At 44.4% G+C, this 14,628-nt stretch overlaps 1 protein-coding gene across 4 annotated transcripts in view; it reads left to right on the plus strand.

Moving 5' to 3' along the window:
- JADE1 (jade family PHD finger 1) overlaps positions 1 to 14,628 on the plus strand; it is a 66,798-nt gene that overhangs the window by 47,512 nt on the left and 4,658 nt on the right. For all 4 annotated transcript variants that reach the window (XM_011996437.1, XM_011996441.1, XM_011996438.1 and 1 more), the window contains exons 8-10: positions 1,010 to 1,126; positions 5,400 to 5,921; positions 11,645 to 11,762. In XM_011996437.1, coding sequence (XP_011851827.1) covers positions 1,010 to 1,126; positions 5,400 to 5,921; positions 11,645 to 11,762 — 757 coding nt within the window. The remainder of the gene's footprint in view (positions 1 to 1,009; positions 1,127 to 5,399; positions 5,922 to 11,644; positions 11,763 to 14,628) is intronic.

Below are 14,628 nucleotides of genomic sequence, written 5' to 3' on the forward strand. Positions count from 1 at the left end.
CCAGGCTGGAGTGCAGTGGCATGATCTCGGCTCACTGCAACCTCTGCCTCCCGGGTTTAAGCAATTCTCCTGCCTCAGCCTCCTGAGTAGCTGAGGCGCACACCAGCATGCCCGACCAATTCTCATTTTGTATTTTTGTATCTCATTTTGTATAAGTAGAGATGGGGTTTCACCATGTTGGCCAGGCTGGTCTCGATCTCCTGACCTTGTGATCCACCCGCCTCGGCCTCCCAAAGTGCTGGGATTACAGGCGTGAGCCACCGTGCCTGGCCAGCCTCAACCTTTTTAATTTCAGGTCTGGTCTAATTTATTTCTGGTCTCAGACCTTGACTAATATAATTTGTAATTCAAATTCCAGCATGTTTTGGGTGTGATTTTGGTACATTTTCCTCCTGGGGAAAATTATTTGAGGATGATTTGGATTAAGGTTTCATGATTCGGGTCTTGGTAGCACTGGGTCTCATGGTTTGGTATTGATGGGATACAATTTGGTGATCCAGGTTGAATGCAGATAAATACCTTATTTATCTTTGTAATTTCCCATCTTGAACGTAGTCATGTTTCGGACTGAAGAAAATGGTTTTCTTTGGCGAGAGATTAAAAACAGGTTATATTTACTTACCCTGTTGTTGACAACCTGTTTGAATATATTTAAGATGGATTTTTAGTCTTGACCGATTTGTCATGGGCTAGAGATTATAGACGGCATTGTCCTGGTACATGAGTGTTTGTCATCAGACGCTCTGGTGGAAGTGAAAACTCAGTTATCTAAGTGTTTTTCACACACAGGGATGTCTGTCAGATGGGGACTGGGCTCTGGGCTCAGTTGGCACTGGGGCTGTTCTGAGGCTTTTAAAGTAAGGGTTTGCTTTGTTCCAGGTGAGTGAGTGCCCCTTGCCACTGTCTGGTAGGAGAGATGTAGGAAAGTAATGGATCTTTTAGTTTGTGACATTCATGTTCAGCCTTTGATGACCTGTGCCACCCTGTCTTGCTATTTTCGGACCTTTAGGTGAGCATTGGCAGCCCAGAGAAGATGGAGCCCATCACCAAGGTGTCACATATTCCCAGCAGTCGGTGGGCGCTAGTGTGCAGCCTCTGCAATGAGAAGTTTGGGGCCTCTATACAGGTAATTAGCTTCCTAAGAATGGCTTCATTTTCCTTTCCTGTGTGGTGGGGAGCAAGTGAGGGAAGGCTCTGTGAAGGGTTTGGAGAGGGGACTAGAATCCAGGAAGCAGGTCGAGGCTCCCAAGGGGTGACTCCATCCCCAGTTCGCATACCTTTAACTGTATCCGGTGTAACCAGAACCCAAGCTTTCACAGTCACAGGGTAGTTCAGAAGTTCCCCTGAACTGTGAGGCGGTTGTTGTCTCTCGCTACCCTCTTTCTGCCCAAAGTCTAACATCGCAGCTTCTTTCCATAGGCGAACGCCTCCTAGGAGTCTTAGTGAGAAGTTCCTTGACATGACAGTTGAGAGTTGGCCACCCTCCCACCTGCAGTCACTGAGTGTAGCTGCAGACCCTGGCCCAGCTCTGTGGTGGCCTCCTGAGATTGCAGGTTTCCGTGGTGTGTGCACAACTGTTAGTAATCAAGGGGACATGCTGATGCATTTGCATGTGGAAAAACAAAGACTCTTTGAACACAGCCTGGGTAGATGGGCATCTGTGAGGAGCTCCTGTGTACGCTGTCAGCTGATTGGAACATCATCTGGATGTCTGATTCTTTATGGCACTTCGTGTGCGTGCATGTGTGTGTGTGTGTGTGTGAGAGAGAGCCTGAGCGAGAGAGTGCATGCACACCTGTGTGTAAACATATTGCCTGTCTGCTTTTGCATATCCAGGTACAGACAAGCATAGGATGTCTCGAGATAGGGGAATTAAGGAGGGAATATAGATGGCATACTGTTTTTCACATGGTCTAAGACCCTACCTGAGGAGTTCATTTTTAGGTGTCACATTATTGACATCTTGCCAGTCAGGATTAGAGAGACCTGCAGTGCTGTGTGTGGCTGATGGGGGCCCTTCAGGCTAAGTTTGGATCTTTTGGGATGTACCAGCACAGGTCCCAGGCTCTTCTTCCTTGGTTTCCTCATTGAATTCTGGGAGCAGAGGCACTGTTTTGGGATGGCTTCTTTCTTAATGCAGAAAACACAGCAGCTCAGCACAGGCATAAGCTCCAAGAGCATGGTCATACTGTCAGCCATGGGTTTTAAAGAAATGACCTCATTCGGCAAAGTCAGTTTGTATTTTGGCTGATAAATACTTCTTTTGGGAAGGTGGTTTTAAAATTTTTTCTTTTTTCTTTTTTTGAGACAGAGTCTCACTCTGTCGCCCAGGCTGGAGTGCAGTGGCATGATCTCGGCTCACTGCAACCTCTGCCTCCCGGGTTTAAGCAATTCTCCTGCCTCAGCCTCCTGAGTAGCTGAGGCGCACACCAGCATGCCCAACCAATTCTCATTTTGTATTTTTGTATCTCATTTTGTATAAGTAGAGATGGGGTTTCACCATGTTGGCCAGGCTGGTCTCGAACTCCTGACCTCATGATCCACCCACCTTGGCCTCCCAAAGTGCTGGAATTACAGGCTTGAGCCACCGTGCCTGGCTATTTTTTAATATTCTTAACAAGCCAAGTGCTTCTACTTTTCTTCTTTATCACTTCGACTGGTATTCAAGAATCCAAAATATAACAGAAATATTTGGAGGGTGGGTCATGAGACAGCTGGTAGGATTTGGCTGGGGACCTTGAAATAGTGGAGATATTTTTGGCATGTGAATACATGACAAACGCCTCTGACCCGAGTTGGATTGGGGAAGGAGGAGGGAATAGTGGAGCAGGAAGAGAAAAGGGCAGGGAGCTGATGTACTTAAGTGTGTGTGTGTATGCATGTGTGTGTGTGTGTGTGAATATGCGTGTGTATGTGTGATTATGCGTATGTGTGTGAGCATGCAAATGTGAGTGCGTGTGGGGGTGTGAGTATGCGTGTGATTATGCATGTGTATGTGTGTATGCATGTGTATTTGGTTATGCATGTGTATGCTGAGAGTATGCATTAATGTGTATTTGAGTATGCATGTGAATGTATGTGTGTGTGTGAATATGCATGTGTGAGTATGCGTATGTGTGAGTGCATATGTGTGTATGCAAGTGCGTGTATATGTGAGTATGCATGTGAGTATGCTTGTGTGAGTATGCATGTGTGTATGCATGTATGTGTGCATAAAAATGCGTGAGTATGCGTGTGTATATGTGTATGCATGTGTGTATGTGTATGCATGTGTATGTGTGTGAGTATGCATGTGTAAGTATGCGTATGCACGTGTGCACTGGCAGGAAACAGGCTGCAGCAGACCACGTTCCCTGGTGTTCTGAGCGTAGGATTTATGCCCTTTCCTGAGTATGCCAATCCTGGTCCATAATTAATGTTTAAAAGAGGTGAGCGAATGGGATCTTTGTTTCCCTTTTGAAGAGAGATGATATAATGGCTTTTTTGTTGCCATTGACCTCTTTTTCCCAGAACATTAATCTAAAGAAGAGGCCAAAGAAGGCTGATGATTTTTCATATCTTCACAGAATGGATTGATTTTATTAAAAGAATTCCTCTCTGAAATGTCTGCAGCTGTGAAGGCTCTGGTTTACGTTTCTGAAACATCTGTTTGCTGAGTCAACCTGAATGGGAAAACCCAGAGGAAGGCCATTTGGCGTTTTTACAAAGTCCTGTATAAATATTCTGCTGCAGTTCATTTCTCTTTAGGGTTAGAGCGCTTGGGTTAAGTGTAGTTTAAGCCAAACACAGATAGTGTCTCAGTCATCTGTTCCCACTTTTGCTTCCCACTTGGCTGTGTGCTACAAGGGAAGATGCTTTGTCTTCTCATGACAGTGGCCAGGTGTGTGTGTGTGTGTGTGTGTGTGTGTGTGTGTGCGCGCGTGTGCGTGTGTGTTCTGCCACCAAAGCTGATTTCACACATTTCTTAGAATTGAGGTTATTTATAGAGAAAACACAGATTTATGTCAGTCTGTGTGGTTGAGGTGTTTGTAAGGGTGGAATGGTGAAGGGAGCTGGATTTTCTCTTCTTCTCAGTAAAAAAGACCTCATAGTAATGGAAGAAAGCCTGGCTGGCAGCGAGTTTCCTCTTAAATACTGAAATGATTAGGGGGAAATCCTTAGCTCTAGCCTCTGCCATCCGTGGTGATGTGATTCAGGATCTGTTGAATGAGTTGAATTCAACTTCTCAGTTGGCTTGAAGCCACTGAATTCTACAGCTCTGTGCAGCCCCTGGCATGCCCTGGGGATCACTTGGCCTCACACAATGCAGTGCTGCTTTTCAGGGACTGGCTTCAGTCACCATGAGGAACCACCTTCTAGGGATTTGCTCAGCGAGATCAGTGGAGGAGGAGTGAATCACTTTGCTCCTGCTACACCAGAGACTTGCTGTCTGGATCAAAGGCACTAAATTGTGGCCCTGTTAGACAGTGAGGGGTAGGTGTTCTTCTGTATAGGTTGCTGACAGCTGGCCTCTAGGTTGACCTCCCTGTGACCCATGGGAAGGGTCTTTCATGGTTCTGCCTCTCTTCAGTGGCCAGGCGCGGCGTGCACAGATCTCAGGGCTCAGAGCCCTCCATGCATCTGGTGAAGCTTCTTCACAAGTGTGAAGACCTTTCCCCACCTTTCCTGTGCTGGATTCCTCGTCTCCTATTCTTCGGGGTTTTTATTCAGTTTCTCCTTGGTGCTGCTTCAAGGAAGTGCACTGTTCATTTTCTCACTTGTGTTGGGACTCTTCCTGGCTGGGGAGTCAGAATGAGGATTTGTGTTCAAACTGTGAGTAGTAGTCATTCTTCCCAAGAAGGTTCTTACTCAAGTTTACACCAAAGAGCTCAAATCCGTAATAAAACGAAAGTGGACTTTGCATATTGAGTACAAATTCTTTTGAATATGATCCTAGTGCCACACCTCCTTCCTCTACACATGTTATTTGTATAATATGTGTGCTTCAAGATGGGATTTGGATGCAGTTACTTTTCCGAGGAAGTTAGGGTTTGGTTGATTAAACCTTTCGTTTGAAGAGGGCCCTTAAATTCCAAGACTTGGCTGGGTGCAGTGGCTCACGCCTGTAATCCCAGCACTTTGGGATGCTGAGATGGGCGGATCTCTTTTGCCCAAGAGTTGGAGACCAACCTGGGCAACATAGGGAGACCTCATCTCTACAAAAAAATCCCAAGCCTTACCTCTTTTAAAACATGACATGATCTTCCAGGGTTAATCCACATACAACTTTCCTGTCACAGCACATTCTTGAAGCATGGCTCTTCTCTGTGCATGTGTACATGGGTGCCTAGCACTGCGGGTCTTCTGCCATGGTTGCTCTATAACGGTCTATTATCATATTCTTTGTGTGTTCTTACCAGTGCTCTGTGAAGAACTGCCGCACGGCCTTCCATGTGACTTGTGCTTTTGACCGGGGCCTGGAGATGAAGACCATCTTAGCAGAGAATGATGAAGTCAAGTTCAAGTCCTATTGCCCAAAGCACAGCTCACATAGGAAACCTGAGGAGAGTCTTGGCAAGGGGGCTGCACAGGAGAATGGGGCCCCTGAGTGTTCCCCCCGGAATCCGCTGGAGCCCTTTGCCAGCCTTGAGCAGAACCGGGAGGAGGCCCACCGGGTGAGTGTCCGTAAGCAGAAGCTGCAGCAGTTGGAGGATGAGTTCTACACCTTCGTCAACCTGCTGGATGTTGCCAGGGCTCTGCGGCTGCCTGAGGAAGTAGTGGATTTCCTGTACCAGTACTGGAAGTTGAAGAGGAAGGTCAACTTCAACAAGCCCCTGATCACCCCAAAGAAAGACGAAGAGGACAATCTAGCCAAGCGGGAGCAGGATGTCTTGTTTAGGAGGCTGCAGCTGTTCACGCACCTGCGGCAGGACCTGGAGAGGGTAATGATTGACACTGACACCTTATAGTGACTTAGAGAAGAAGATGCAAAGAGGCGAACGCTTGCCCAGAGCAAGAAATGATAGCCAGTCATATACTGTCAGATCCTTGTACACACCACAGCATGAGGTTGTGTTGGTTAAAAATATTTATGGGCTGGTAAACTCATTGTACATATGTGCAAAACTGCCACTGAGTGGGGAGCTTCTTTGTGATTTTTTTTTTTTAAACACTTTCCCATTAATCTTTACTGGTTTATAAGATCAAATGGGGTGTGTCTTCCCTACCCTACCCCCATTCCTTCATTCTAGAGCTAGAGTGAATGAGCCCCAAGAAAATGACCCAAGGAGTTGACTCAGGATTGTTTACAGACTGATTTAGAAAACCAGCATGGATTTCATTTCTAAAGGAGGGGCCAGAGAGGGGAGAATTGCTTGTTGAGTCCGAGGAAACACTAGGTGCTGGTGATGGGCTTGTGAAGGAAGCTAAGACCGGCTGCTCACTGGCCCCGGCTTTGTTTCTTGGGTAATTCACAGGGGAATTCCCGGTACTGTCACGTAGCAGAGCAGGCAGTGGGTGCTGATGTGTGTGCATGAGCTGTATGTACACATGCATATATCTGTTACAGAAGATACTCCTGGCAGTGAGGTGCTAAGTCATCACTGAGGGTGTGTGTGTCCCCGTGTCCATCCGTGTCTCTGTTGTGTGTCTGTGTGCGGCTATGGGTGGGATTCCTGGTGCACAGCGGTGTCAGATCTGTCTGAGGAGCCCCAGTCATGCTCAGCACGCTACAGGTGTTGTTTGTCACACTGAGATTGCTGAATGTCGTGGCTGTTGGCTGCCGAGCCTCAGCTGCTGGCACTTCCTTCCGCTGTTTGCTGCTTTTGTGCCTCCCCGACTTTCCATCACCTCTGGAGTCCCGTCTGGAAGTCCCTTCCTGCTACAGGAATAATGAGGAGTGGGCTGCCTCCCCCTTGGGCCTCCTACTCTCTGTAGGTAGTTTCTGGCTGAGGCTTGCTAATTGGGGATGCTTCTTAGAGCATCTTCCACATCAACTCCCCTGGCTGCTGGCTACCGATTAAATTCATTAGTGTGAACGAGGTAGGAGCAAGGTTTTCTGGCCTGAAGCAGTCTGCACTGAAAGGTACCCAAGTAGCCTGAAACAGTTAACACATCTCCCCCAAGCCGCTCGCTTATTAGTGGGGAGTGATTCACCTGCCTGGGAGAGACTCTTGACTCATAGATGATTTGAAATGGGAGTGTGGGCAAAGAACAGGGAAAGACCCGGGAAGCACTGGACCAAAAAAGCGCGATCTCATGGAGACCTGCGTGGCCCTGTTAGAGATGACGTAGAAGTGAAAGTCTTTTAAAGGGAGCATTAGCGATCCTTTTAGTACACGACTGAGTGCCAGCTTATTTGTGATGCCCCTTCTCAGACCAGGTTAGGATTCCTGGGAAGGCGGGGGGATTCGGGCCCTGGAGGAGGCAGGAGCCTGGAGCAGGTTTGTGAGACTTTTGTGCTCCCCTACGCCCCCTGGTGGTGAGTGTAAAGAAGACTTTGCCTCTCACAACTACATGTATGTGTGGCATTTTTGTTAGAGATGAGAGAAGGATTGAGAAGGATAAACTGGAATCCTGGTGAGAAGCCTTTATGCCAGCCCGACACCTGCTGTAATTGGGGTGCATGAGCTGTGGAGTCAGATAGTTGTTGGGAGGGGGAGGACAAGAAGTCTATTGTTTGGACTGTGTTTGTCTCACAATCACCACAAAATAAAAGTGTAGAAAATGCTTGTGGTGTACTAACTCTTTTCTGTACTTAAGTTACTCAGATTAACATGCACTTCTAATTCTAAACATTTTTTTTGGAGTCATCACTGTCGCTGTTTAAGTAGAACAATGCCAACAATGTATGAGAAACAGGGAATAAATCAGGATTTGTGTGTGTATGTGTGTGGCATTACTTACATTTACTTTATTAAAAAGCCTAAGGAACTTTAGGGAATTTATATTCAGTTTATTTTTATTTTTTTGAGACAGAGTCTCACTTTGTTGCCCAGGCTGGAGCACAGTGGCGCGATCTCAGCTCACTGCAGCCTCCGCCTCCCGGGTTCAAGTGATTCTCCTGCCTCAGCCTCATGAATAGCTGGGATTACAGGCATGTGTCACTATACCTGGCTAATTTTTGTATTTTTGGTAGAGACCGGGTTTCACCATGTTGGTCAGGTTGGTCTTGAACTCCTGACCTCAAGTGATCCACCCACTGTGGCCTCCCAGAGTGTTGGGATTACAGGCGTGAGCCACTGCACCCAGCCTTAGACTCAGTTTAAAATGAGCTTATTGTCATGAAAAAAATACGCTACCCCAAATTTGCCATGATGCCTGTGATGGTGAAGGCATTAAAAAATTGAAATCTTTGCCTTGCCCAGAGAGTTGCACAGTTATTTGTAATTGTAAACAGTAAGTGTATCAGGGCAGGGGTGACAATAAAAAAACAATCATTACTACCAACTTGTTTTCTCAAGTAAGTTAGTTTTCTATTTAATTCACACAATATCAGCTTGTAGCAGATCCTCAAAAATCATTTAATACATGTGACTACAATCAAGGCATATGATCATTCTCAGACTGACAAATGAGTGGCCATCATTAGAAATGCAGACAACTGATTATGGTGACTGCTCTTCCTTCAAACACACACCTCGGGGCATTGCACACCTGGGTACCAGTTCTGGATCTGGAAGTTAGGTGACAGGAGTAGATTTCAGGAGGGCTTGGGAGCACACAACTTTAAGAAGACAAAGTTGTTGATGTGGTGGGTAGCCATGTCATTTCCAAGGCTGCCACTTCACTCTCATTCCTTTCCCTGAAAATATGCAGTAAACGTGAGTTCAGCAAATGACTATTTATTTAGATAAAGACATGCTACCACTGCACTCTGGCTAGCATTATGGAAAGTGGCCAAGTCCTGGGGGCAGTCCTGTAGTCACTCAGTGGAATGGTCACCTTTGAAAATCTGGTAGTGTCTACAGTGTCCCCTGAAAAAAAGGCACGTTGAACTTTAGTGCTGCAAACAGTTTTGGATTCAAGAAAGCACACTGAAACCACTTTTGGATTTCTTAGAGCAGTGGTCCTCAGGGTGTTGTGTCTGACCTGGAAACTTAGGAATGCAAAGTCATGGGCCCCACCTCCAGAGGGTGGTTCTGTTTTGTGGGTACCCCATGTCCCCTGTTTAGGGACACTGCTTTAGGGGAAAGTGATGATCAGGTTTAAGGTGGTGTGAGAGTGCACCTGGAGATGGTTTAAACGGTTTTTTTCAGATACCTCCTTGCAGGCAGTTGGGAGAAGAGAAAGCAGGGTGTAGGGAGCTTGGTGCAGCGGGTGCAGTGGGTGCAGGAAGGGACAAGTTGGATGTGTTTTGAGGATGGGAGAGCATCAGTCCAGCTCTGCAGGTGGAGGTTGCTGAGCGTTGTCCTACCGGGAGCATAAGGGAAGTCAGGTTTAGAGTCCTAACTACTATAAAGTGGAGTTAGGGCTGGTTTGTTCCAATTGAAAACCATGCCCTCTGCTTTTTGGGTTTACATTTAGATATTTCCCATCAGAGATCATGAGGAATAGGAGTGGGATTTTTCTATGTAGCAGCCATGGTTTGGTCAAAGCTACCAAAATTAAATTTGAATAATATACAAAGTTCAAATTCCCTGACTTCCCCGTTTTCCAGTTTCAAGGATAATTTCAAGTAAGAGAGATGTAAGTGTCTCTGTTACACATCTGATTTGAATATGAGAGCAACCTGTCTGCTCCTAAGATGTCAGAATTTGTTTCCATTTTTTATTTCCAGGAGTGAGATTCCTTGTTAATGTAAAAACGGTTCTGTTTCCTAGAAGTTTTGAATCTGCTATGGATCTAGGTCTGGCCCCTCTTTCTTGAGCTTCACTCTTCATCTCCCCTGGGTAGAACAATATTATCAAAGAGAGTAGTCTGTTAACCACTTCCATTCCCAAGTTGGTGAGAATTTCTATAAAGGACACTGCTTCTTGGATTGAGAGTGTGCAGCTGTCAGAAAACGAAAGAGACCACCTTACCTAGGCTGATTGACATCCGTGTAATATTTACTATGAGACAGGGAGAGTGTTTTTATTCTCTATTCTTTCCTTTTAAAATAATTAAGACAGGAAATGTTAGTGACATAAGGGATTGATACAGAAAAAAAGACGGGAAGATCCTGAAAGTGAATTGGTTAGGGGCAGGAGAAGCCTGACTTGGCATTTTCCTGTTTAGCCAGGAGATTTTACTGTGATGCAAATGGGAAAGCCTGTGTTCGGTCTCTCTTAATGCTTCATGTCCTTTTGCAAATGAGACTGCCTTTAGCACAAGTGGAATTGTTAGGGTTTAGTCTACACTTAGACTACACCAGAGTGCAAAATCTTTTGTGTCTTCACAAGGCTTGTTGATGCTTGTTGCTGTCCTCAATGCCAAAAGAAAAGGTTGGTGACCTTTGGACTTTTTTCACTTAAACTAGGGTGATACTACTTTATTGAGTTTATGGGGAAAAATTATAAAGGTGGCAGGGGAAGAGTTTGCTCATAATGGGATTTTTTAGGAAAGTGAAGGCCTGCCTGTAGGAGCTAATGGGAAAGATGTGGTCAGATAAAGACATGCAACCACTCCTGCCAGTGAGATTACTTAGGAAGTCTTGTCTACATATTCCTGAAGAAGGGTTTAATTGTGTATTTGGTGTGCTGTGTCTGACATCTGTGTTTTCAGGCCCATGTAATCTAATCAGGTTGACCAATAGATTTTAGGACTGAAGGATTAAGGGAGTTTAGAGACTAATTCTTTAAATTTTGTATATTGAGTGATGACAGGTGGGGAATAAATCTGAATGTTGATTACTGAGCATACGTTAGGGTTATGTGATCCAAAGCAGTCGCACATCAGATAGGAAGTAGAGCCAACTCTCAGCACTGAGTCTTTTCAGTTACAAGTGAATCAGGAGAGGGCAATACCAGTTTTTCAAGTGATGATACGAAGAACTGGACTGGAGATGTCTAACCAGCACATCATTGGCAAAGCTGGAAGTTTCCTAGGCATTTGCACACCTCATAGTGACACATAAACTACCTGCTAACTCCAGGCCTTTCAGTGAGTTCAGTGTGCAGTTGACAAAGACATTCACTAGGATTCTTGGTAACCATTTGGTCTTCCAGTGGGCCTGGTGCAGGGGGCTCCACTTTGATGACCCTTGGCCCCATGTTGACCTAGTTCAGCCTTCAGAAGATAGTTGATAAAGTGCAGCGGAAGTGGCTTCTGAGCTGCTTTAAAGCCATTGGCCATCCAAGTAATAGAAGATATTGATGCAATAATAAGCAAAAGACTGGCAAGAGGTTGCAAGTTTTGACTTGGACACACCAATGGCCTCTGTGCCAGGATGGGTTAGGTGTGGTGGAGGAGGCAGGACTTTTGTACCAGTTCTCTAGGTGTCCCTCCCACTCCTGTGGGTCCCTGACCCTCTTCAGTGTTGCTGCTGCCTGTGTTCAGGGGTATATGTGGAATCCTTACCAAAATGAGATTAAAGATTGGATGAAATGTTTAAAGTACATATTGATTTCAAGTATCTGTCAAGGCCCTAGTAGGAGTAATTTCTCTTAGGTAAAGAAATTTAAAAAGCACCAAAGTACTGTTATACTGTATTGCTTACTTAGAATCTTTATTCTCTACATTCTAGGTTCGGAACCTCACTTACATGGTGACCCGCAGGGAAAAGATTAAACGGTCTGTGTGCAAAGTCCAGGAACAGATATTCAATCTTTACACTAAGCTTTTGGAGCAAGAAAGAGTTTCAGGTATGCATTAAGCCCTGGTAGGTCAAAGTATAGGGCAGGAGTTTGTAAGCTTTAACACTGTTGAGGGAGAAATAATGATTTCTTAATTTTCTTACAGAAGAATTTAAGAAGCATAGACGTTCATATTTAAAGGCAGTCTTTAATTTGAGGCATCATGTTTAAGGGAAAGAGCTATGAATTTGCCCTCTATAAATATGGGCGGAATCCTATGTTCTCTGCTTACTGAGCAAACACGTGAAAGTCTTTGAGTCTCCCCAATTTCTTCATGTGCAAAATGGGGATATCTCAAGCTACCTCTTGGAATTGAGAGACTAAAATGAAATAGTGACTTATAGATGACACAGTACTTGGTAAACATATCATGGGGGTACCTAACAGGTTTATATTCAGCCATGGGCTCTATCTGTAACATGGTAAATATGGTAAATATCTCTTAAGACTGTACTTAACACAGTTCATTTTTAGATAATGTTCACAGTAGGCTTTTTTGGTGCAGATGGGTTGTTGAATATTTCTGAGATTGCGCACCAAATATTTATTTAGTGTCTTCTATTTTATATTGCCCTGGGCTAGGCAAACAGACAAAGAAAACTAGGGTATATACTTCCTCTACTCTGGAGAACATATCAGTTACTTGGAGATCAAGGGCAAAGATCAAGTTGGACAGGTTGTTTAACCTCTGAGATTCCGTTGATCTTAAAGTTTCTTTTAGAATCAAGACCCCTTAAGTGCGTTTGACTACATTCTGTGATCATAAGCCCCAAAAGTAGGTAGTATAACGATTTCAGAGAAGGAGAGGTGCTGAGTGTGGATCAGGCAGAATTAGGGACCCACGGAACAGGTAGGTCTTAGACTGGACATCATTGGAAGATAGCGTCTCTCTCCTGCCTTGGACTGCCCTTTAAAGTTATAGCAGCACCATTCTTGGTGCTTGCATTGTGCAATCATAGTTGATTTACTCTTGTTTTTGTGCATTTGTGGCTTTTTGTCACTCCATCTAGATTATTATGGTGCACAGAGACAACAAAGAAGTTGTTATAACCTGTTGCGTTAAAATCCAAATTCTGGTTTCTCCAGCCAATTATGTGCGACTAGAGGGAGCTGGGTCATCTGAAGAAATAAAAAATGGTTTAGGGAGGTTTAAATGATGTTTTTGAAGTGTTACATAGTTTGAATGCAATAACTTATTGACATCCTCGATATTTTCTTCCCAAGATTAAGTATTTTCCAGGTGAATCAAGTGTATATTATTAGCTGGAACTTGGAGTTTAATTGTTAAGATTTTAAAAATAAATTTTCTAAGTAGGGTGTCATGTAAAAGTAGTTCGATTCAGACTCCCTAAGGTGAGCTCTTTCTTCATGATTCCTACCTGAACACAAATAAATGAGATCTGTTTAACTCTCTTGGAAGACTGTCTGGTGCAGATCACCGAGCCTACAGCAGCAAATGCCGAGCTGGGATCACTGATGTAAGTTGTGCCTGTGGAGTTGTGCCATTGGAGGGCTTTCTGCAACTCTTAAGTCATTATGTAATGAGTGATTCCCTGTAAAAATAAGCCATAAAGAGCATTTTCATCTGGTTTCATTTGAGTTATTTCTCATGGATATTGCAGGCAGGTTTTTGCATTTCATGGCTGAGGTTTTTACTGGGTGAGCGAATGATATTCTTAATAAGGCTGGGAGTAGTTTTGTGGTAACAGGGCTGTAATGTAGATCTGCATTCAGAAATCCTAGTATTTCAGAAAAGGAAAACAAATCCTCCTTTCATTCTGAGATAAGAACCATAGGTATGATCAGTTGAAAACATTTATCTTCCTGTAGGATGCTGTTGAGTAATGCAGTTGAAACCCTTTAGGGTGCTTTTTTTTCTTTTTCCAGTCCTAGGCTTCAGTTATGTTCTTATTCATGCCTAAAGGCTGTCTCCTGCCTGAAGTAGAGCAGATGGTCATGATTTATGTGTCATTTAGGGTCCGTGGTTTAAACTGTGTGATTCTGAGAGTGGGTAGGGTCATTTGGCTGAGTCCTCAGTGGCAACAGTGCTTATGGGGGGGTCATGAGCTGGAGGCTCTCTAGAGACATGGGTTACAGTTAAGGAGATAGAAATCAGAGTTCAGAAAATGTTAGCCTCTTCTTACCATTCTTTTCCCATGGCAGGTGATTGAGTAAAAGAAATATATTCAGTGTGATGTGAAGGTGGATTCTAATGGTTGATTCTTGAGAAAGCAGCATTTCCAAACCAGCAGGTTGTGAAATACCTCTTCCTGTGGTCATGACGGCTCTGTGTTCTGAGTCGCTAGCTATGTTTCATTTGCTCGCAGTGTCTGTGTCTGGTGAGCCTAGGTTCTCATATGGCCTCCTGTCTCATACCCTGGGGCTGAACCTTGTTTTCTTGGTGGTTCATATCTTATGGGAGACAGAAAATATGAGAACTGCTCTTTCTAGATGTTCTTGAGGCTGTTGTAGAGTCATGGTCTTTATGACAAACTCTAATGAATTCACCCACTAGGGGTAACAACTCATTAGTGGGTTGTGAGATGAATTCAGTGGATCATGACCAGCATTAAAAACAAGTAAAGTATAATAGGAAATGTCAGAGTGTATTATCAAGTGATGAGGGTTAATATTATTTCGTGAAACGTGAACTCTTACTAGGTCATGCTGTGGAATTTAGTCACTGTGATTTGCATCAAAAAAATTTGAAAAACATCAGTTTAACTTACTTCCAGTTGAATGACAATTCAGTTGAATCCCACAAATGTATTTTGCACGTAATGAATATTTTTTGGAACACTTACTATGTGTCAAGAATTATTTTAAGGCCAGGCACGGTGGCTCACGCCTGTAATCCCAGCACTTTGGGAGGCCG

The sequence above is a fragment of the Mandrillus leucophaeus genome, unplaced genomic scaffold, assembly GCF_000951045.1.
Source record: "Mandrillus leucophaeus isolate KB7577 unplaced genomic scaffold, Mleu.le_1.0 Scaffold513, whole genome shotgun sequence".
Lineage (NCBI taxonomy): Eukaryota > Metazoa > Chordata > Mammalia > Primates > Cercopithecidae > Mandrillus > Mandrillus leucophaeus.